Source organism: Mustela nivalis (genome assembly GCF_964662115.1).
Source record: "Mustela nivalis genome assembly, chromosome: 7".
Taxonomy (NCBI): Eukaryota; Metazoa; Chordata; class Mammalia; order Carnivora; family Mustelidae; genus Mustela; species Mustela nivalis.
The window spans coordinates 35,949,407-35,971,380 of NC_139026.1; the positions used below are offsets into that span (position 1 = coordinate 35,949,407).

General features: G+C 34.8%; 1 protein-coding gene across 10 annotated transcripts in view; it reads right to left on the bottom strand.

Moving 5' to 3' along the window:
• METTL25 (methyltransferase like 25) overlaps positions 1-21,974 on the bottom strand; it is a gene marked incomplete at its 5' end in the record, with an annotated part of 146,225 nt that overhangs the window by 70,549 nt on the left and 53,702 nt on the right. For all 10 annotated transcript variants that reach the window (XR_014314601.1, XR_014314602.1, XR_014314603.1 and 7 more), the window contains 3 exons: positions 522-595; positions 5,483-5,512; positions 9,118-9,212. Coding sequence is in view for 3 of the 10 variants with exons in the window: in XM_082742781.1 (XP_082598907.1) it covers positions 522-595; positions 5,483-5,512; positions 9,118-9,212 (199 nt within the window). The remainder of the gene's footprint in view (positions 1-521; positions 596-5,482; positions 5,513-9,117; positions 9,213-21,974) is intronic.

Consider the following 21,974-nt stretch of genomic DNA (forward strand, 5'->3'; position numbering starts at 1 on the left):
CCAAAGGCACATGCTTAACAACTGAGCCACCCAGGTGCCCCAAAATTGTCCTATTTTAACTTGAAGAGTAATCCTATTGCAACCAAATGGTTATCAGAATCCTAAAATTGTAATTAGCAAGAGCATATTGTTGAAATTTGCCAGAATTGCAAATGTAAGCTTGAGTATAACAGTTACTGAACCAATGTATTATGGAAAGATTCTCCCATCCCTGACTCTTTGTCTATACAATGAATTACTTACATATAACATTTCAGTGCTTCTAAAATTCTAAATTACAATAGACACAGACTACTTTATCATGACACCAACTTTTCAGAACAAAAAGGAATCATTAGAGTCCCCACTTTAATAATGATTAACCTAAGATACAGTTGCTGCATACTTCTTTATTACTACTGACATTATGCTCAGATTCAAAGCTTCTTCTACCAGTAATAGAGACCCTGAATAAATTCACCTGGGCTAAAAGTCGCTTCACTTACAAGACAACACAGTTACTCTTATTAAAATTTTCATACCATTTGGTGATGCCATAGCATTCTTTAATAATATCCTGAAGGACGGCTCGAAAGAAGAGAGATTCAGTAGGCAGCTGAAAAAAATGTAAATACATATGAGCACGAGAAACAAAAAACATAAATCGAATCAATACTAGAGAATCAGGACCATAAGTGAATGTTAGAAACCTGACTGTTGTAAAACAGAGGATACTTTAAAAATTTTTCTAAGTTACATTAAAACCCTGAGACTAATACTCACTGAGGAAGTGATTCTGCAGGAAAATAGAAGAAACTATAAGAGAAATGGCAGTGAATGAGGAAGAAAAAGCAAAATTAAAGAAAAATGAGCTAATGGCTCAAATGGAGTGCCGTTCAATTTGAAATGTGGAAATACGATGGAATACTATGCAACCATCAAAAGAAATGAAATCTTCCAATTTGCAACAACGTGGGTGGAACTAGAGGGTATTATGCTCAGTGAAATCAGTCAGTCAGAGAAAGAAAATTATCATATGATCTCTCTGATATGAGGAATTTGAGAGGCAGGGCAGAGGGTTTTGGGGGGTAGGGAAGGAAAAAAGGAAACAAGATGGGATCGGGAGGGAGACAAACCATAAGACGCTCTTAATCTCACAAAACAAACAGGGTTGCTGGGGGTGAGGGGGATAGGGATAGGGTGGTGGAATTATGGACATTGCGGAGGGTATATGCTATGGTGAGTGCTGTGAAATGTATAAGCCTTTACAGACCTGTACCCTTGGGGCAAATAATATATTATATATTAATAAAAAATTAAAAAAAAATAAAATGTGGAAATAAACTTTCAGGATCACCTAATCATTTCTGGAGCCTGTAAGAGAGCAGTCAGGGAGCACAAGTGCACAAGAGAAGAGAACATGGATTTGTCCTAATGGCGGTAGAACAGAGATAGTATCACTTAGAATTCACACCTGAAAGAGAAGGTACTATTCTAACTAAGGACATTCTAAAAATATGTCTGAGGTCTGAAAGGTCATAGCACTGGCTACTCTAGAGTTTGAAAGGGCATACTTTTTGTTCTTTGGAAAGGTTAGGATCAGGTGTCCGTGAAGGTTTTCCAAAGGGAAGAGAGTATGGCGGAAGAGAAAGGTTCCAGTGAATGATGGTATTTCTGAAGAAGCAGAGGTTAAAAAAAAAGGTATTATACATAACATAAAACACTTCACTGAAAAAATGGAAGTGGTAATCAAACTAAAAAACTACAAAAGTTACCCAAACTCCAACCACCTCCCCACAGACCTCCTAATATTGACAGTATAAGTAAATCCAATATAAAATATCAAATACTGTATGGTGACTAACATAACATAGTAAAATTAAAAAAAAAAAAAGAAATATCAAGATCAGCAAGAACTCTGGTTCCATGCCAAGTTACTAATGAAAAAAAGAAAGAAAGAAAGAAAGAAAGAAAGAAAGAAAGAAAGAAAGAAAGAAAGAAAAGGTAAGAAAACAGAAAAGAAAAGAAAAATGAGCCAGAATAGAGGGAGGTCAACAATATTGAATGGTTCTGATAAGACTAATAAGGTCAAAACTCCAAACTGTGCAGTGACTCCTAAAGTTTTTTTTTTTTTTTAAAGATTTTATTTATTTATTTGACAGACAGAGATCGCAAGTAGGCAGAGAGGCAGGCAGAGAGAAAGGAGGAAGCAGGCTCCCTGCTGAGCAGAGAGCCCGATGTGGGGCTCGATCCTAGGACCTGAGATCATGACCTGAGCCGAAGGCAGAGGCTTTAATCCACTAAGCCACCCAGTTGCCCCGACTCGTAAAGTTTTAAAGACAGAGGTCAGTATATATTTTCTGAGTTATCCTTTTTTAAGTTCTAGTCTCCTTCAGTGCACAAAACTGTTATTTTTATCTGCTTGGATTCCAATGGAGTTAAGCACAAAATAAAATCTTGCCTGTGTGCTCAGGCAGAAACCCTACTGCCTCTCCACTCACCTTACCTCAAGTTCCTACACTGTGGGCCCCTAATGCTGAAACTACAAAAAAACACAAGTTGGGAGTTGAGAGTTAACCTTATTATTTCTCCGCTCGTCACCTAATGGCACTGCCTTCTTAAGTCACTGGGCAATGTCTGACTTGCAGGATCTTGATAGGACACTTGGAAAGAACACATGGTATATTCTTTATGGATGGTGGGAATAGTGGGGAGAGGGTGATTCTAGTCATAAATGGGGTTAGAAATACCACAGTCTCCAATTCAGCTCCTAAAATAACACCCTGACAGCAGATATACACACATACTTGAGTGCCCACTATAAAATTTATATCCTTCAAAAGATACACTTCTTATATAAAATTTCTTTCTAAATACCACTCATTGACTTAAAACAAACTAATTTCTAAAGTTTTTTTTCTGGAAGACTGCTCCAAAACATTTCATTCTAAATTTCCCATCTCTGGATATACTTTTCATTTGGCATTTTCTCATCTTAAGTAATTCTTTTTTGTAGTACCAAAAATCTGTCTGTTCCTCACTTTCCCCAAATCCCTTCAGTTTTCTCACAAAAATGCTGAAATCTCCTTTCATACATTAACACCTATTATTCTATTGATATTTAAGGCATTCTGGTAAATACAACATTACATGAAGTAAAATATTAGCATCAGTATTATAAATGGCTTACAAAGTTCTTAATTTTTATATGGTTAGCTATCTAATAAATAGGAAGTTTAATTTTATGTAAATATTATATGCAAGTCTAAAAATAGTCAAGCTGGTATTTGAACTGAAGAAGCCTAGCTCAGATGTCCCTGTACCAAGCCATGATTCTCTTTTTGCCTCTTGGACACTTGAGCAGGGATGAGGTATCATTAGTTTTATTATGCACTTCATTTGGGGAAAAAACCTCTTAAAAATATGGTGTGCCTTGGTGGCTCAGTCTTTAAGGGTGACTCTTTACTTCGGCTCAGGTCATGATCTCAGGGTCCTGGGATTGAGTCCCTTGTCCAGCTCCATGCTCACTGGGGAACCTGCTTAAGGATTCTTTCTCCCCACTCCCCTTCCGTCCACTCTTTCTTTCTCTCTAAAAACAAAAACCAAAACAAAAACCAAAAAACAAAAAACCTCTTAAAAATAAAGCTTTCCAGGGCACCTGGATGGCTCAGTGCTTTAAGCCTCTGCCTTCCGCTCAGGTCATGATCTCAGGGTCCTGGGATGGAGCCCTGCATTGGGCTCTCTGCTCAGCAGGGAGCCTGATTCCCCATCTCTCTGCCTGCCTCTCTGCCTACTTGTGACCTTTCTCTCTCTGTCATATAAATAAGTAAAATCTTTAAAAAATATTAAAGCTTTTCATTCCCTACATAAAATTTGAGAAAAAATGACATAAACAGCATCAAGATAATTCAGAAATAAATGTATATTTATTTATACTGTCATTAAAAACTGGTTGAAGATGACCAAATAAAAAACCAAAAAAAAAAACAAAAACCCCAAAACCCCAAGAAATGCATTTAAATAAGAGATCACACAGAAATGCATACAGAAATACAAACAGGATAGACTAAATCATCATTCCCAAGTTATCCTGAGTAAATAAGAGCTTTACAGCTATTTCCTAAGAAAAAGGGAAGAGAGTTATGAAGTATCTTCAAATGTGCATTCCTAGAATAACCAGGACTATCCACCCTGGTAAAGATGGAGTGGGGTAAGCGGGAATGGAATCAACATCTCCCCCGCACTGTGTGTCTGACTATTTCAAGAATAAACTGGATGTGGCTCAGAGTTTGCTTTCTTTCCTTCACAAGTGATAAATCAACTTAACACTTTAATGCATCTTAAATGGGAGGGAGCAAAAAGAGCACATCCTTAAAGTATATTATCTTAGGCATGCATTTTACAGGTCTAGTGGAAAGGGCACTAAGCCAGAAGTCAGTGACTCTGCAATTAATTAAGGGAGCTAGAATGCACTATTAAACTTGTGCTGTGTATCATGTTCTCATGCAAGTTTGGGATAATACTCAACTTATAAGATTGACTGTAAACATGAGTAAGCACTTGGGAAATTGAAAAACATCACAAAAATGCACAAGAACATTATTATGATAAAGGCTCTTTCCTCTTCTATATTCCTAAGGAACCACCAGGTTGATAGGCAATATACCAGGAGTTTGAGACTAAAGCCCACACACCTAAATATGCTCTAATGCCTTTAAAAATAAGTTTTTATCAACTTTTAGATATGTATTGAGTACATTTTTTTAAAGTTCTTAGCATTGTGCCTAGTAAGTACTCAGTGAATGGTATTTGTTGCTGTTGTCATTTTCAAATTATTATTATTTTAAAAAATACAAATTTACATTAATGATCTTTTTTAAAAAAGTAAAATACTGATTTCTAAAATTTAGGTCTAACAAGAAAACTCTTGTGAAAAGTTTAAAAAGAACTCTTAAAAATTTTTTAGAAATTCTTAGTACATTTCATGAATTATAATGTAGAGGATAAGGCAATTATATGGATATTTTGGGGAGACTTTTAACTTCCTTTTGTATGTACAAGCCCACTTGGCTATTTCAACTAGTGATTAATCAAGGAAAAAAAGTTAAACAACAAAATGTGTGTTTTGGACTATAGGTAAATAATGAACTGAATGCTATTCCATATATACCTCTTGAACTAAGTCTATAAAAGCCTAATAGTTAGCAACAGCAGTCTTTAGAAATATTTATAGACTGTTTAGTATATTATGAAGAAATGAGACATTAGTACAAGAATATAATGTAGAAGGTTTCTTAAAAGTTCAATTTACTTTTTCTGAAAGTTCACTTCTCTTTTCAAGTAAACTTATAGAAAATGTATACATTTGAATATGAAGAGGTGAAAGAAGAGGTGATATTTATTAAAAGTCATCAGGCTTTAAGTTCATCAGCAGGTCATGTACACAGTCTTTAAGAAAACTATCATCTCCATCTGTTGTATTAGAGTAAGCATTCTTACTTACCCCTTGGCCAACTGCAACTCGTTCCAATGCCTTTGGAGAAAAAAATAAGACAGAGACTGCTCATATTTTTAGTCTTACCTTATAAGACTTATAAACATATTATATAAGGGTTTTTAAAAGTGACACTTAAAAAGATTAATTAAGTGACAACATGTAAGTTTATACATTTAAAAATGTTAATGTCATTAACATTGTTAACTGGTTTACTTGTATAATTTAGGGTTGATTTATAATAGGTGTGTGTCATGTACACAAGCACAAACACAGCTCAACTATATACACTCCTTGAATTTTAGAAAAAATAAGAAAACAGAAAAGAAATGAAATAACTTTTAGTTTAGTTAAAACAATCAAATAAATCCAAAACTACTATTTTTTAATCCAAAGCTATTATTATGTATGTATGTGTGTGTATATATATATATATGTTTACATATTATTTTAAACTTATTTTCACCTAATTATTTTATAAACATGTTTCGTATTTTATTATATACGGTTATACTGAACAGAATGTAGTTGAAAACTTAGTTCAGTGAAGTATGTATAGTTGGAATCTGCCTGGTCTGTAAATTCAAATCAAGTTCGCATATGTTCAAGTGCCCAGTAAAACAAATAATACATTTTTTACAATTTTATATAGAGATAGTTTTATATTTATATTTAAGATCCAGAACATTTTTAGAAAATGTTTCTTAATATTTCCAATAAATACTCATAATGCAACACATATGAAAGAGATATATGAAAGACTTGCCATAATTTAAATACGGAATAGAGGCTTCTAAAACTTTCATTTTTTAAGAGACACACATTTCCACACTTACATAGTTTTATAACTGAATTAGATTAAGATATGTTAATATTTAACTTTCTTTTAAAAATTCTAATCAAAATATTTCAAACACAAAGTAGTAAAATAAAGTAGATCTGCATATATTTCCTATTCAATTTTAAAATACTCATTTTTGCTTCAGATTGCTATTCCTCATAAATAATACTTATAAGATAGAGCTGAATCATATACTTCTAAAACTAATTTACAGATTATCCTATGTATGCACAATTTTTGCAGCTGTACAAGCTCACTGACAAGGTAAAGTACTCACCACAAGTTGTATAGCTAGTTAGCAGTGAGCAGGAGGCAAAAACTTGTTCTTTAAACCCTGATTAACTTCTCCTGCCCTCGCAACATGAAGATTTAGTGAGAAAATGAGTTCCCTGTATAAAAAGTTGCTTCACAGAAAGTGTTCAAAGAAAAAAAAGGCAATTTTTCCATTGATTTGAAGGATACCTTCACTGAACATCTAGAGCCACAGATTTATGAATACAGGCGAAAGACACTATATAATTTTCTTATTAAACAGCAAGAGGCCCAGAATAAATTTATTATTGAAGAAAACACTGATTTTCATTTACGGTACTGTTTGTGCTCATTTCAGATAGATTTTTGTGTTACAGCTTTTGCTAAAAGACTGAATTGAACAAAGAAACAAGAATTTTTAATAAGTTGCTTGGTGTTGGTAAGAATATCTGCTTTTAGATAAGTATAATTAGTTAAAAGTAGTCAATAACAAGACTACTTTTAGTATGTGTTGCTGATGAGGGATTTTAGAAATATAAACCATAAATTATGATGACATAATAAAAGATAACCAGGTAGGTGATAAGAAGTTTCTTGCAAACATTAATATTTTTCTTGGCCAATAAATAAAGATAATGAAGAAAATAAACCAAGTGTTCATATCATACTAATCTACAATATTTTGCAGTTTTATCAGGGTTAAAGTATGCTGACAGGATTATACTAATCTAATTAAAATTTTATCTCTGGTTAGCAGCCTTAACAATTTATCTCAAAGTGTCACCAGAAAGGTCTCTTTCTCTCTTTTTTAACCCCCGAGGTTTTGATTACTTGTGGAAAAGGTCAGGTATGGTACAAAAGGCAATAAAAAAATGCACCAAAAAACCTGTTTCTTGGACTCCAAAAAAGAGGCCAAGATAGCTAGGGACTGGGATGGAGCCAAGGAGAGGGGCATTCCATAGGAAGCTGACATTAGTCAGGAAAGGTTATTAAGTGCAGAGTGGTCTATACATTCTATATTCTGAAATTCATTTTTCAAAATGTTTCATTTTGTTTTTTTGAATGTTTATTTTCATAGCAACCATTTTTGTTTTGTGAATGCAGTATATTCTTTTATCTAAGAGATATTAATAGTTATTTTACATTATTTTATTTTATTTAATCTCCATTTCCTCCAAGTTTCTTTTCTTCTGCTTACCTGATCTCTGTTCTTTCATGTTAGACTTTCTTTAGACACCTAGTGATTCTTGGTTCTCTGCTGATAATTAAAATGGGGGTATCATAAACCTGATTAGAGGTATTATGCTTTTGAGTGAGGACTGTTAATTGTGGGCTTCATCATAAAGGTGACATACGTCCTGCTTTATTGTAAAATCCCTGATGCCAATATCATTAGGTCTTTTCTCTTAGGCTAGTGAGATTCCCTAGGAAAGCCTATTTCATTTTATTTTTTTTTTCTTAGTTTTTTTTTTTTTTAAGATTTTATTCACTCACTTGTCAGTGAGAGAGAGCACAAGCAGGGGGAGAAGCAGGCTCCCCACTGAGCAAGGAGCCTGATGTGGGACTGGATCTTAGGACCCTGGGATCACGACCTGAACCAAAGGCAGATGCTTAACTGACTGAGCCACCCATGTGTCCCAGGAGAGGCTATTTTAATTTAGTGCCTGAAGGGTATAATTCTGGTTGCCAGCATTCTTAGAACCAAAGTAATTCTAAGAATGACCTGTCACAAATACATGATCTGGAACAAATACCACTAACAGACACAATGAAAGAACAATACAATTTCTAAGAAAAGCAATTTAAGAAGACTTACAAAAATTATTATTTGAGCATAAATAGATTTCTAAAATAATTCTAGGATCCATGACCTAGAACACTAGTGTACTATTTATTACATTGCTGTATAACTGGAATAAAAATAATGGCCACAGAAATTAATTTATCTTGGGATTGGACACTACATTATTAACTAGCCATATTTTAAATTTCTCATGATAAAAAATAACTTACACTTTTTAACTTGCTTTTATCCTTTGTAAACTAATATAGGCCCACGAACAGAAAATACCACATGCTAAAGTGTTCTAGCTCTAAGGGCATTAGCCAAATTAGGCACTTTAAAAGTTTTATTTAAGTAGATAGTTGCTTCATATTCCAGATAGCTTATTAATATTTTTCCCATTCTATAAAAAATTAAGGGACCAAATGATCTACTACAAATACACACAAACATAGCACAGAACTGTGAATAAAGCACTGAACTAATTCTGTATTTAATACTTGGTAGCTGGTATATTATCTATGATAATTAAAGTAATTATATATAAAAATTATAAGTAAAACCATATAATGATAAACTGTTACCAATTGTAAAGTAGTAGATAATGTTGGAAGGGCAAGTCATTTTTTTCTTAAAATTTGCAATGCACAAAAGTATTAATAATGATGCTCTGCAAAACTTGGCATTTAATTCATGATATTAGCCAACAATAATAAATTCCTCAACATCTGGATAAAGCTCTTAGTCCAGAAAAAAACATAATCATACCAAACATGCTGACATTCTGGCATTACGACCACAGCACCATCTCTCTTCCTTTAAATACTGGCACATTGGAAATCCCCACTTTTCTTGGGTACTTTCTGCAGATGGGGGAAAAATATGGATTATTTAAATAAGATTCTTCCTCTTTCAGTTAAAGTAAACAATCTATTGAGAAAGAAAAGCAGTCATTGAGAGTCAAACAGTAGTTAAACAAGGAGGTAGTAATGTTTAACAGTTCATTCCAATCTGTTAATTGAAAGCATATTAATGTTATGAAAGTGGTATTTTCAACAACAGCTGTTTTGTGTTTAAGCTTTAGGTCTGATACTAACCAAATTGCCAAAATTATTTTTAAGATTTAACAAAAGCAATTTAAAATGGAAGTACTCTTCATGTTCAGTGTAACTACAGGAAATAAGTAATGAGATACTGGATATTTACTGCTGAACTGACTTTCTAAAAAAGTGATTTATTAAATGACATGCGATAATTTATTATAGAACAATATTAATTCATCCCTAATAATGATGAAACCTCAATTTTTTTTCAGCCACTATATTCATGTTCCAGGAAAAGAGCAGCTGTATAAGCTCTTTTTTCTTCATTATATTAACAGGCTGTAATATTTTCAATTGTGATGCAGTTTGGCTCAGTTGCATATATGGTTTAACTAACAACAACAAAAATCAACATTCACTGCTTAATCACACATATCTTTTGCCTAACTCACAGAGTTGCGAATGCAATCTGCTGATGTTCAAACCCTTAATGCAGCACTACTAATTACACAGGGATTTTGAAAAGGAAAACAAATTTCTTTTTTAAATTCAAGCCTAAAAAATAAGAGCTTAAATTTATCAAGACTGTGAGAACTTAGGTTAAAAAGTAAAAATAGAACTAAAACTTTGAAAACATAAAAACACTTCAAAAGAAAATACTGATTAAAAAGTAAATAAAAATTAAACAAAAAGAAAATAATGTTGAAGTAGAATTCATGAAGTAAATTTCGCTGCTATGAAGGATGACTCTTTATTAAAATAGTGAAAGTTTAAATTTCATGCAGATCATATGCCTGTGAAAGTGGTTTCTTTCATTCATATATTAAGATTTATAACAGACCTTACTGATCATCAGTTGGAAGATACAGACCTTTCCCTGGGAATATAAATAATAATAATGCTAATGTTTATGCAGCATTTAATATTGTGAGGTAATACTGTAAATACTTCAAATGTATTAACTACAGCAACTCTATGAAGTAGGTACACTATTATTCTCATGGCTTAGCTAGGGAAACTAAGCATAGGCTGGTTAAGTAAATTGTCTAAGTTGCAAAATCAAGCACATGGTGGGATAGGGTTTAAACAGAGGCAATCGGAGGGACTCCAGAAGCCATGCTCTTAACCACCAAGCTATATAAACAATTTCAACTACACATGCACAAGAATTCTGGAGCCTTAAAGCCCTTCCAGGTTCTGGGGACCTTGGACTACTTCCTCTATTTCCAAAATGACTTGAAATAGCAGTTTGAGTCTTACTTAAGGCTTTACAATTTGAATGAGACATGATTACTACTAAATAAAAGAAATTACTACAAGGTTTTTTATTCTTCTAACCAATTTCTATTTCTAATCATTTCTAACCAAAATGGTAATATCTAGATCTTACTATAAAGCATAAGGGGCTAGAGAGATGGGTTTGTGTTATTTTACTCAGAATAGTTAGGAAAGGTGCTAACCAATAAAAAAGCTATATTTTCCCTTTCCCCCAGCCATTGTTTCTTATAGTCAGGAATAGAGATCAAAGGTATGATGGGATTAGTCTTGGCAGTCCGTAGACAGTGGTAAAGCTGTAAGTGTATTGCAGAGGTATGATAGGTGGGAATTATTCAGAGGAATACTGAGTTCTGGGATTCCCAGATTTCTAGTAATAAAGGGAAGATGAAGGCAGGGATACATTTGACCTCTGGTATCCCTCTTCATTTCAGATGACACAAATATGGAAGCCAACAGCAGAGGTGACTGAGCACATGGGGCTATCATTAGAAAAACGGAGACTAGTAAAAGATGGTTTTTTATTGCATGTTCACTAACTTGTATTGATGAAGGTATTGAGAGTAAAGAATGGCTATGGTGTTCCTAAGGGCCCGGAGCTATCTTTTCCACTACAATAAAGGCCTACAGAAGGATACTTATTGCATATAAGGGAGCTTCCTCTCCAACCCTGTATAACTGTGATAGCAGAAGCACAATGTTAGTCGATATATATGGCTCCCTGAATCTTTAGCCAAAACACCTAAGATCCTAGGGCTTTTACAGTTTATAGCAATTGCCAGCCTTGGTTCAGGGTTATGTAAAATCCCATCAAAGCCTCTTTCCTTGGGACACCTCGTGGTTGTGGAATCTCCTTGAAGTTTTCTGAATCTACATCACAGTTTCCTCTGTGGTTGAGGTCATGGTGACCTCACAGCTCTGCTCCTTTTTAAAAATTAAGTGCAAACAACTGTTAGAAAGGCAGGACATCCTCAAAGTCAAACAAAGCCTTTCAAGTACAGGTTCAATATTATCTTTGGAATCCATTTCAGCAGCTTCATTCTGACTGCATTGAAGAAGGAGGCTCACTTCTATGTCCCGAATCAAAGTCACAGAGCTCGAGGTTTCTACTGTTATGTATCAATCCCTTAGTTAACTCTGTTCATACATTTAAATCTAGTCACACTGAGCATTAACTTCTCTTACCAGTTGCTTTTCCCTAGGATCATTTCAGGATATCTTTAAATGATAATTTTGGAATAGATGACGACTCATTTTTTTTTCTTTTATCCAATTTCTTTTTTGTTGGCTTTAGAAATCCATTAATCTCATAAAGGGAGAGCTTCTACTAGTTCTTCCTACTAGTTCTTCCTTCCTGTGTTAGTAATATTATCTTAATTAAGCAAGTTTTAACTTAAGAACCATCTTCTATTATTCTTTCCTTTAATCCCTAAGTTCTTATATATACAACCTTTTAATTATACCTGCTTTTCTTTTTCTATCTTCATTAGCTCATGACTGGGTAAATGTAATACCTACTTACTAATTCTCCATTTCTCTTTCCTTTTATCTTGTCCATTCTTTATATATATCCTTTATATTAAGAAGAACATTATCTTTTTAAAATAGACACATCTAACCATGTCATTCCAATAGTTCTTGTTTCCCTCACCACTAGCATCTATGAGACAAAACCTAATGGGTATTTTTCTTACTGTGGATTTTCAGGAGGTTCTGATACTCCTTTTATAATATTCTCTCCCTCTGGTTCCATGATACCATGCATGCTCTCTTACTTGTGTCTAATGCTCTTCATATCCCCTGATAGTTTGTTATTTTGTGTCTACTTAATGTTCATAAGGATTATTCCTATCTCCCCTTTATGCTTTTTTGAAGACCAATTCAAACTCAAATGATTTCAGTTGGTATATAAATGTATGAAGCAGCTAGATAGAATAAAATAAGTACTAATCAATTTGTATAGTAACTAAATATCTCATTTGGTCAGTCTTACTGTTATTTAAAGCATAATGTGGGCATAATACAACAGTCAAACTTGCCCAAAATGAGTCGGGGGGCACCCACGTGAGAGCCAGTGTGTAACCCCTGCTTTATCTGTATGCTTTCCCTAGGCAATCTTACCTATATCTCAATATACACTGAATATTCCTTTAGTAATTTCCTAGGGCTGCTATAACAAATTACTATATACTTGGTAGCTTAAAGCAACAGAAAGGTATTCTCTCACAGTTCTGGAGGCTAGAAATCTGAAATCAAGGTGTGGGCTGGGCCATGCTCTCTTTGAAGTAGATCTAGGGAAGAATCCTTTCCTTGCCCCTTTCTGGCCTCTGATGGTTGTTGGCAATCCTTGGCATTCCTTGGCTTGTAGCTGTACCATTCCCTCTGTGTCTCTCTGCATTCTCACCTCTTTTTATAAGGACATTCACCACTGGATTTAAGGCCCACCCTATTCCAGTATGACCTTATCCTAACTAATCACATCTATAAATACCCTATTTCTAAACAAGGTCACATTCTGAAGTTCTGAGTTGATGTGACTTTTGGGAGACACCATTCAAGCTACTCCAATTCCTAAATTATACCTTCAACCTCTTCTCTAAGATCTAATTCTGCATCATGAATACCCTAACTACCATCTCCAAATAGATATTTCATGGGCACCTGATGATCAACATGTCCAAAATCTAAATAACTGAATGACACAAAACCAGATATCCTAAAGTTTCCTATTTTCATGACTGGCAACAACATTTATTCATTTACTTGAGTCAAAAAATTCAGAAATCTTCTGACACTTCCTCATATATAGCTTATTTTAGAAATTCCCCTAAATAAAAAAAAAGAAAAAAAGAAATTCCCCTAAATATTTATTTTTCCCCTAAATATTCCTCAAATCCATTCATATTCTCTATTTCCACCATCCCAAACTACTGTGCTATGAAACTGCTATGAAAGCCTCTTGACTAATTATCAACACACACTCTTGCTCCTTTTTATTTCAGTTTCAATAAGGCAAAGTGATCTTTTAGAATATATTTATTTTTACATTTTTTAAAGATTTTATTTATTTATTTGACAGAGAGAGATCACAAGTAGGCAGAGAGGCAGGAAGAGAGAGAGGAAGGGAAGCAGGTCCCCCTGCTGAGCAGAAAGCCCCATGCGGGACTCAATCCCAGAACCCTGAGATCATGACCTGAGCCGAAGGCAGCGGCTTAACCCACTGAGCCACCTAGGCGCCCAATCTTTTAGAATATAAACCTCATCAGTTCACTACCCGATTTAACAGGTTCTTCTTCTCCTTTCAGACTGAAAACCAAGAAATAGACTCTTAATACAGAGAACAAACTGATGGTTACCAGAATGGAGGTGGATGGGTTAAATAGGTGATAGGGATTAAGAAGGGCACTTGTTAGGATGAGCACTAGGTGTTGTAAGGAAGTCTTCTAGCACTGTATTGTACACCTGAAACTAATATTAGATTGCAATCATAACTAAATGGAATTTTAAAAATTTATTTATTTATTTATTGGACAGACAGAGATCACAAGTAGGCAGAGAGGCAGGCAGAGAGAGGGGGGGAAGCAGGCTCCCCGCTGAGCAGAAAGCCCGATGTGGGGCTCCATCCCAGGACCCCGGGATCATGACCTGAGCTGAAGGCAGAGGCTTTAACCCACTGAGCCACCCAGGTGCCCCTGGAATTTAAATAAAAACTTGAAAAAGAAAGATTAAGACATTGTTCCTTAACGTGATCTGCTTTTGACTACATCTCTGGCATCATTTCACACCTTGTTCTGTTTCACTCTCTTGTAAAATTTTCAATTCTCTAAAATAGCAAAATACGTATCTCAAAGCTTTGGAATTTTCTTTGGTAAGTCTTAGATTTTTACACTATATCCTACGATCCTCCTACACCCACATCTTTGTAAATAGCCTCTTTGTGAATAAACTCATTTCAAATTATTCTAACTGATGTGTACCACCCATCTGCTTACTGTTAACTTCCTGATTCCCATTTCACTTAGAATAAGACTTATGATATCCTATGCAGCTCTCTACACGATCACTATTCTCCACCCAGAGCTATTGCCTCTCTGAGCTCCTCTCCTACTATTCTTCTTGAACTCCACTCTGGCTTCTTGCTATTCCTCAAATATGCCAGGTTGAGGGCACCTGGTTGGCTAGGTAGGTTTAGCATCTGCCTTTCGCTCAGGTCATGATCCTGGGATCCTGGGATGGAGCACCAAGTGCAGCTCCCCATTGAGTCCTGCTCCATTCTCAGCAGGAAGCCTGCTTCTCCCTCTCCGTCTCCCTCTGCCTGCCACTCCCCCTGCTTGTGCTCTCTGTCAAATAAATACAGTCTTTGAAAAAAAATATGCCAACTTGTTCCTCTGGTGTGGAATGAGTCCCGCCCCCCAACCCCCTTAGCTATTCACTTGGTAACTCAATTACCTCTTTCAAGTCTTTGCTGAACTTTCATCTTTTAGCAAGCTTTCTTCTGGCTCCCTATTTAATTTACCTACTTAGGTTATTTATTGTTTATTCTTCTCCTAGTGTTCTTTTCCAATGTAGTCTTGATCTGAACTTTTAGAACTATATCTTAACTAGTCTCCCTGTCCCTGATCTAGCTCCATGTCAATCTATGCTCTATAATGCCAAAAACTACTACCTTTCAGAAATGTAGATGAGTGTATGAAATTCCTTTGCATTAAACCAATACACAAGAGATATTTTTATGGAACAAAATGAAATATATTTTGTCTCCCACTGAATAATATTCTGTCACACCACATTAGCATTCATGGCTCTCACAGTCTGGTCCTAATTTGTTTTTCAGTGATATTTTCTGTTTCCAACACTCTCATTCTCAACTCACTCTCAGTTATATATCCACATGGACTTGTTTTATTCAGAACAAGCCACATAGTTTCTGCCTCTGTGCCTCCTTTCTACAAAGTTCTCAAAATGTCCTTCCCTACTAATTCATCTTTCTCAACGAAGACCAAACATCTCCTCTTTTAGAAAGCTCTCCTTCATCCTTTAGTTATGAAAACTTATTCTCTCTTCTAGTCATAGCAGTATTTGGTTTAGACATTCATCATTTATCACTTCTTTCATTCATTTTTTCAAAAATTCACAATCATAGTTGATTATGGTCTATGGGCCAGGAATCTGTCACTCTCAGATATGCATGAGAGTTCTCTGGAATTGCTTCTGAATTCCTCACTAGATCAAAGCCTCCCAATGGGGATAGACAGTGTCTCACTTATTTTACATCCTCTAGTGCCTCCTACAGAACTTTGTGGAACTGAATAGAAAGAATTAGACGAATCAAGATTATCTGTATGTCCTCATTACATTTTGGAAAAAAAAATATTCCTTTTAAATTTCTTTAAACCTAAGTGAAATCTGATTGGAATGATTTCATCTGGGAAAAACAAACAGGTATTACTCCTTTAGAGATACAAATTTCTATCTACTAAGTGAATAATCTCAATCTACATTATGCCTTCCTAAATAGAGGACTTTAGACTATCTTATTTAAAACCACAATAACCATTATGAAATATGGGGGAGGAAGATAGGAAAAAACACAGGTAAGTCATTTTTGAAAAATTTTGCTTTGATCATGACATACCTTACCCTCCACTCACCTGTTTATTAGTTTCTTTTTCTGTTTATAACGTAACATTATATATTTACTTATTTATTTTTCTATTGCCTGATGTCTTCTTATTAGAATATATGCTTGATAAGGGCAGGGGCTTTGTTTTGTTCAATCTCGTATCCCTAGTACCTAAAACAGTCACAAGACTAGCATGTGACAGGTACCCAATTCTTATTTCTTATGAGGAACAAAAAATTTACAAAATCGTGACAAGAAACCAAACGAAAACTAGGAAAGATTAACATGAGTATCTGAAACAACAACAAATAAATAAAGATACAATTTATATTTCAGAGAGGATACACTGACATCCTAAAGACAACAATTCTCTCCCTAATGATCTTTAAATTCAATGTATGCCGGGGTGCCTGGGTGGCTCAGTGGGTTAAAGCCTCTGCCTTCGGCTCAGGTCACGATCCCAGGGTCCTGGGATGGAGCCCCGCATCGGGCTCTTTGCTCAGTGGGGAGCCTGCTTCCTCCCCTCTCTCTCTGCCTGCCTCTCTGCCTACTTGTGATCTCTGTCTGTCAAATAAAATAAATAAAATCTTTAAAAAAAAAATTCAATGTATGCCAATTAAAATCCCAACAGATTGTTTTATGAATATTAATATTTTAATTTAAAATCCATTTAATACATGCATCTAAATCAGCTTTTACTTTGAATTTGGTCAGCAATGTTTATTATGATTCATATATTATAAAGAGAATGGCATAATTTTAATATCATTTTTTCTAAGCACAAAACATTTTGTGACTTTTCATATAAATTTGAATTATAAACTACACATACTTTAATCCTAAATGAAAAATTCAAGTAAATTTACCTATTTAAGTCTTATTAAATGTTTGATGTGATCAGCATTTCAATTCTCCGCTAAGCAAGCTATTTGGATAAATAAAAGATTTCTTCTCCAAACATTATCATTGTTCCAAATTGCTAATATCTAACAAGCATTTTTGGTATAAATTATGTCCTTCCTTGAAAGACTGTCTATGCTTTTAGCATCCATACTACAAATATGAGGAAGGGCTCTAGTAAAATATGAAACAAAACGCCTTATTGTTTGACTTTCCTACCTGATGTTGTTCACCAAGTGTGAACTGAGTCATGCCATCTAGAATTGCCAACCCCAGACCATGATTGTGCTGCTGTCATTAAGCAATGCTTAACTCAAAGCTCTTCCTTTGTGAAACTCATTCGGTAATCCTGAACCTGGCCTCTAAAAAGAGTAAAGTTGTATCTGTATGTCTAATGGTAGAGCAATTAAAGTAAAATTATCACTCTTTTAAAAATACATAAATAAGTAAAACCCCTTTGAAAGAGAAAATACATGATGTTAAGAAAATTCTCAATAAATAAGAACTTTGGGGGAATTTCTCTACTAGATTTAAAAAGTTCCAATAAGGGACGCCTGCGTGGCTCAGTTGGTTAAGCGGCTGCCTTCAGCTCAGGTCATGATCCCAGCATCCGGGGATCAAGTCCCACATCGGGCTCCTTGCCCAGTGGGGAGCCTGCTTCTCCCTCTGCCTCTGCGGCCACTCGGCTTGCCTGTGCTTGCTCTCTCTCTCTCTCTCTCTCTCTCTGGTAAATAAATAAATAAAATCTTAAAAAAAAAGTTCCAATAAACTATACTAATTAAGGCAGAATAGTATTATCAGAAGAATCACAAATTAAGGGAATATAAGAGAACTTATAAATACATCATATGTTAGAGCTGTTATTTTATATCAGTGTGGCAAAGCACAGATTATTCAATAAATAGCATTTACAAAAATATAAGATTAGAGCTATCTCTTGAATTATACACACAAAATAAATCCAGATAGATCGTGGAATTGGATAAGACAAAAACTATAAAAGTTAGAGGAGAAAATTATAAAAACAAATGTTAATCTATACAGGAGAAGTTAAACAGAGTATGATACATCCATTCCAAGGAATATTTTTAGTATGTAAAACAAATTTATGAAAAAAGCTCCAAAATGCATTGCTAAGTAAAGGGGCAAAGCTATATATTTTATATATTTATTTATTTAAATTTTATATATATATATATATATATTTAAACCCACCGAGCCACCCCGGCGCCCCACTTTTTTTTTTTTTTTTTTAAATCACATCCTCTTGCTGATCTTTCTTACCTTCCCAACCTCCTTTGGAATGTTCTTGGATTCAGTCTCTGTACTTCGTCATCATTTCTATTCCTAATATAATCTCATTCAGACTTACTCTCTATATGAATTATCTCACAAATTTTTTAAATGAATGTAATAATATTTGTACTTATTATCTTGAATATTCAGAACATAACTGCACATATTTTATTTGAGAAGACAGGAAATTAAAAAATTTTAACTTATTACATTGACTTATATACATGACAATTCCACAGGGTAAATTAAATAGTATTATGTAAGATGACTTTTTTTTTTTTAAGATTTTACTTATTTATTTGAGAGAGAGACAGTGAGAGAGTACATGAGCGAGGAGAAGGTCAGAGAGAAGCAGACTCCCCGTGGAGCTGGGAGCCCAATGCAGGACTCGATCCCGGGACTCCGGGATCATGACCTGAGCCGAAGGCAGTCGTCCAACCAACTGAGTCACCCAGGCGTCCCTGTAAGATGACTTTCAAATCAGTAAAGAAAACTAAGAAAAGAATACAACTCTTTCATCTAAGCCAAATAGAAAATACCAGTAATAACTTGCTTTTTCATTCAACAAATGTTTATTGAATTCCTTCTCTAAGAAAGTACTGATATTTTGTCCTAGTGTCAAGACAATGGAGAGAAAACAAAATAGAAGAAACTGGAGCATGATTTCTGAGCTCACTGTGGATACACATTACTCAGAGAATCACACAAAATTTCAGTAATGATGCAAGGTCTGCAAGTGAACGGTTTGTGATACTATAAGCTGTGATATTATGATATTATGAGAGGGTTTCAAAAAGGGATTTGACCTCATCAATGAAGATCTAAGAAGACTTTCAAAGAAACTCAAAATAGGCCTGAGAACTAAAGGATGGGGAGCACAGAACTAAACATAAAATGAGGGAAGTGTGTCTATGCAGAGGGAGCTGCACGAGATAGGAGGGAGCATGTGTACAAGGATCTGAAAGATGACCTGATGGATGTGGAACAGAAGGAAAGGGAGTGTGAAGCAAGGCAGGGGATTCAGTGGGAGTCAGAGCAGCAGGGCCTTGATGCCCACGCGAAGGATGATTAGCTTTAGCTTAAGAGTCAAGTAGAACTATAAATAGAGTTTCTAAGCAAAAGAGCAATGATCTCACAAATTTCTTATCTTTAGCCCAGATCTGTCTTCAGGAACCCAAAATTACTTATCCAATTCATAATGAAACTTCTGCACTTTAATTTCTAAGAGTCATATCAAGCTCAACCTACCCCAAACTGAACAATTTCCCTTTCAATTTTACTCTTTCAGCAGTCTCACCCAATTCACTAAATGATAATTCCATCTTCCCACTATTTCAGGTCAAAACTTGTATTTTTTTTTTTTGACACCTCCATTGTCAATAATTTCTGCTGACAATACCTTAAAGATATACCCAAAACTTAATCATTTCTTTTAAAGCTCCCCTCTGACCTAAACCACCATCATCTCTCACCTGGATAACAGCTCACCTGGTTATAGCTCCCTAAAGGCTCTCTGTGCTTTTGCTCTTGACTGTGTTTCAGTCATACCCATCTCTTTGGTATTCCTCAGGAAACAAAAAACAAAAAACAAAAAACAAGTTTCTGCCTTTGGGCTTTTTACCGCTATTCCCTCTGCCTGGAACACTCTTTCTCCAAGATAACTGCATACATAGCTTCTTCCCTTATCTTTCAACTATCTATGTAAATGTTATCTAAAAAAGGCCTTCCCTGGCTACTCTATATAAAATAATATCCCTCCTCACTCTACTTTCTCTTTGCTTTATTTTTCTCCATAGCACTTATCACCATCTGATATACTGTAGCTATATTAAATGATATGCAAGCAGGAACTTTTCTTTTTCCTTCCATCTCTCCAGCTCCCAGAAAAGTACCTGGAACACTATAAATACATTTGTTGAAAGAATGGATAAATGAATGGATGAATGATTACATTCAGTTGATTCCTTTTGTCAAAAAACCTAAGATACTTGTACATATACATATTTGTACATATATGGATGGAAACATGAGAAGGGAGTGTCATTGTGGGTAGTGATGCTGAAACAGACTTTCACTTTTTACTGTAAGTTTGTATGCTGTCAGAATGCTTAATGTTTTGAGTTCACTCAGTTTAATTACTTTATTAAAGCTTATTTTTTTTTTAGATTTTTTTTTAATTTTTAATTTTTTATAAACATATATTTTTATCCCCAGGGATACAGGTCTGTGAATCACCAGGTTTACACACTTCACAGCACTCACCAAAGCACATACCCTCCCCAATGTCCATAATCCCACCCCCTTCTCCTAAACCCCCTCCCCCCAGCAACCCTCAGTTTGTTTTGTGAGATTAAGAGTCACTTATGGTTTGTCTCCCTCCCAATCCCATCTTGTTTCATTTATTCTTCTCCTACCCACTTAAGCCCCCATGCATCTATGTTCTTTCTATAATGCTTTATGACAATAAAGATAAAATATACATTGATAGGTATCTTCTTGTTTTCACAAAACATTATTTTTAAAAAGGCCAAATATGTATTATTTGTCAGTCCTTTATCTGTTTTTAAATTTAGTTTATGTTCCAAGTCATTCTCTTCTAGGATGGAATAAGACCGCTTAGGTTTCCTTAAAAGTATTCTTTAGGGGTATCTGAAGACTTGACATGTAGAGACTGGTTAGTAAACGCAGTATTGGGATTTTAGTTGTGAAAGTTTAGAAACTTATTTCTCACCTTAAAGCTTTATAGTTCAAAATTAGCATAGAGACTACAAGACAATTGTACAAAAATTTCTTGATTTTCATTTCAGCTTTTAAATGAGGTTAGTGCCTATGGTAGTCAAAGTACTACCCAAAGATAAAAGACATATTGGAATTATATTAAAACTGTCCAGATTTCTGAATCATTTCTATCTTGCCAGGTTTTTGAGTACATTAAAACTAAAAGGATAAATACAATTAAATGACTATGTAAACCAGACCTGTACTCCTTAGCATTAGTAGCAAATATGTTAAAGAATATATTTTTTACAGATTTTATTTATTTACTTGACAGAGAGAGACACAATGAGAGAGGGAACAGAAGGGAGGGAACAGGGGGAGTGGGAGAGGGAGAAGCAGGCCTCTCGCTGAGTAGGGAGCCAGACGCAGGGCTGGATCCCAGGACCCCAGGATCATGATGGGAGCCAAAGGCAGATGCTTAATCACTGAGCCACCCAGGAGACCTTTGAATAAAGTCAAAACAGTACAACTAGAAAAGGAATAAGTAGATAATTTAAAAGTAGGTAAATTCTAAAAATTGCTCTATTCTCTTGAAATGATTAAGTATGGGTATAAAAATTTAATAACCTAAAAAGATAAAATTTATGCATAGCTATCAACAATGATTTAAGTTATAAAGGAAGTACTAGGGAAAGATCCTAGAATTCAAGAGATTTAAAGAAAATCACAGCACAGTGATCGTATTTTCATGTTAATTAATTGATACATTA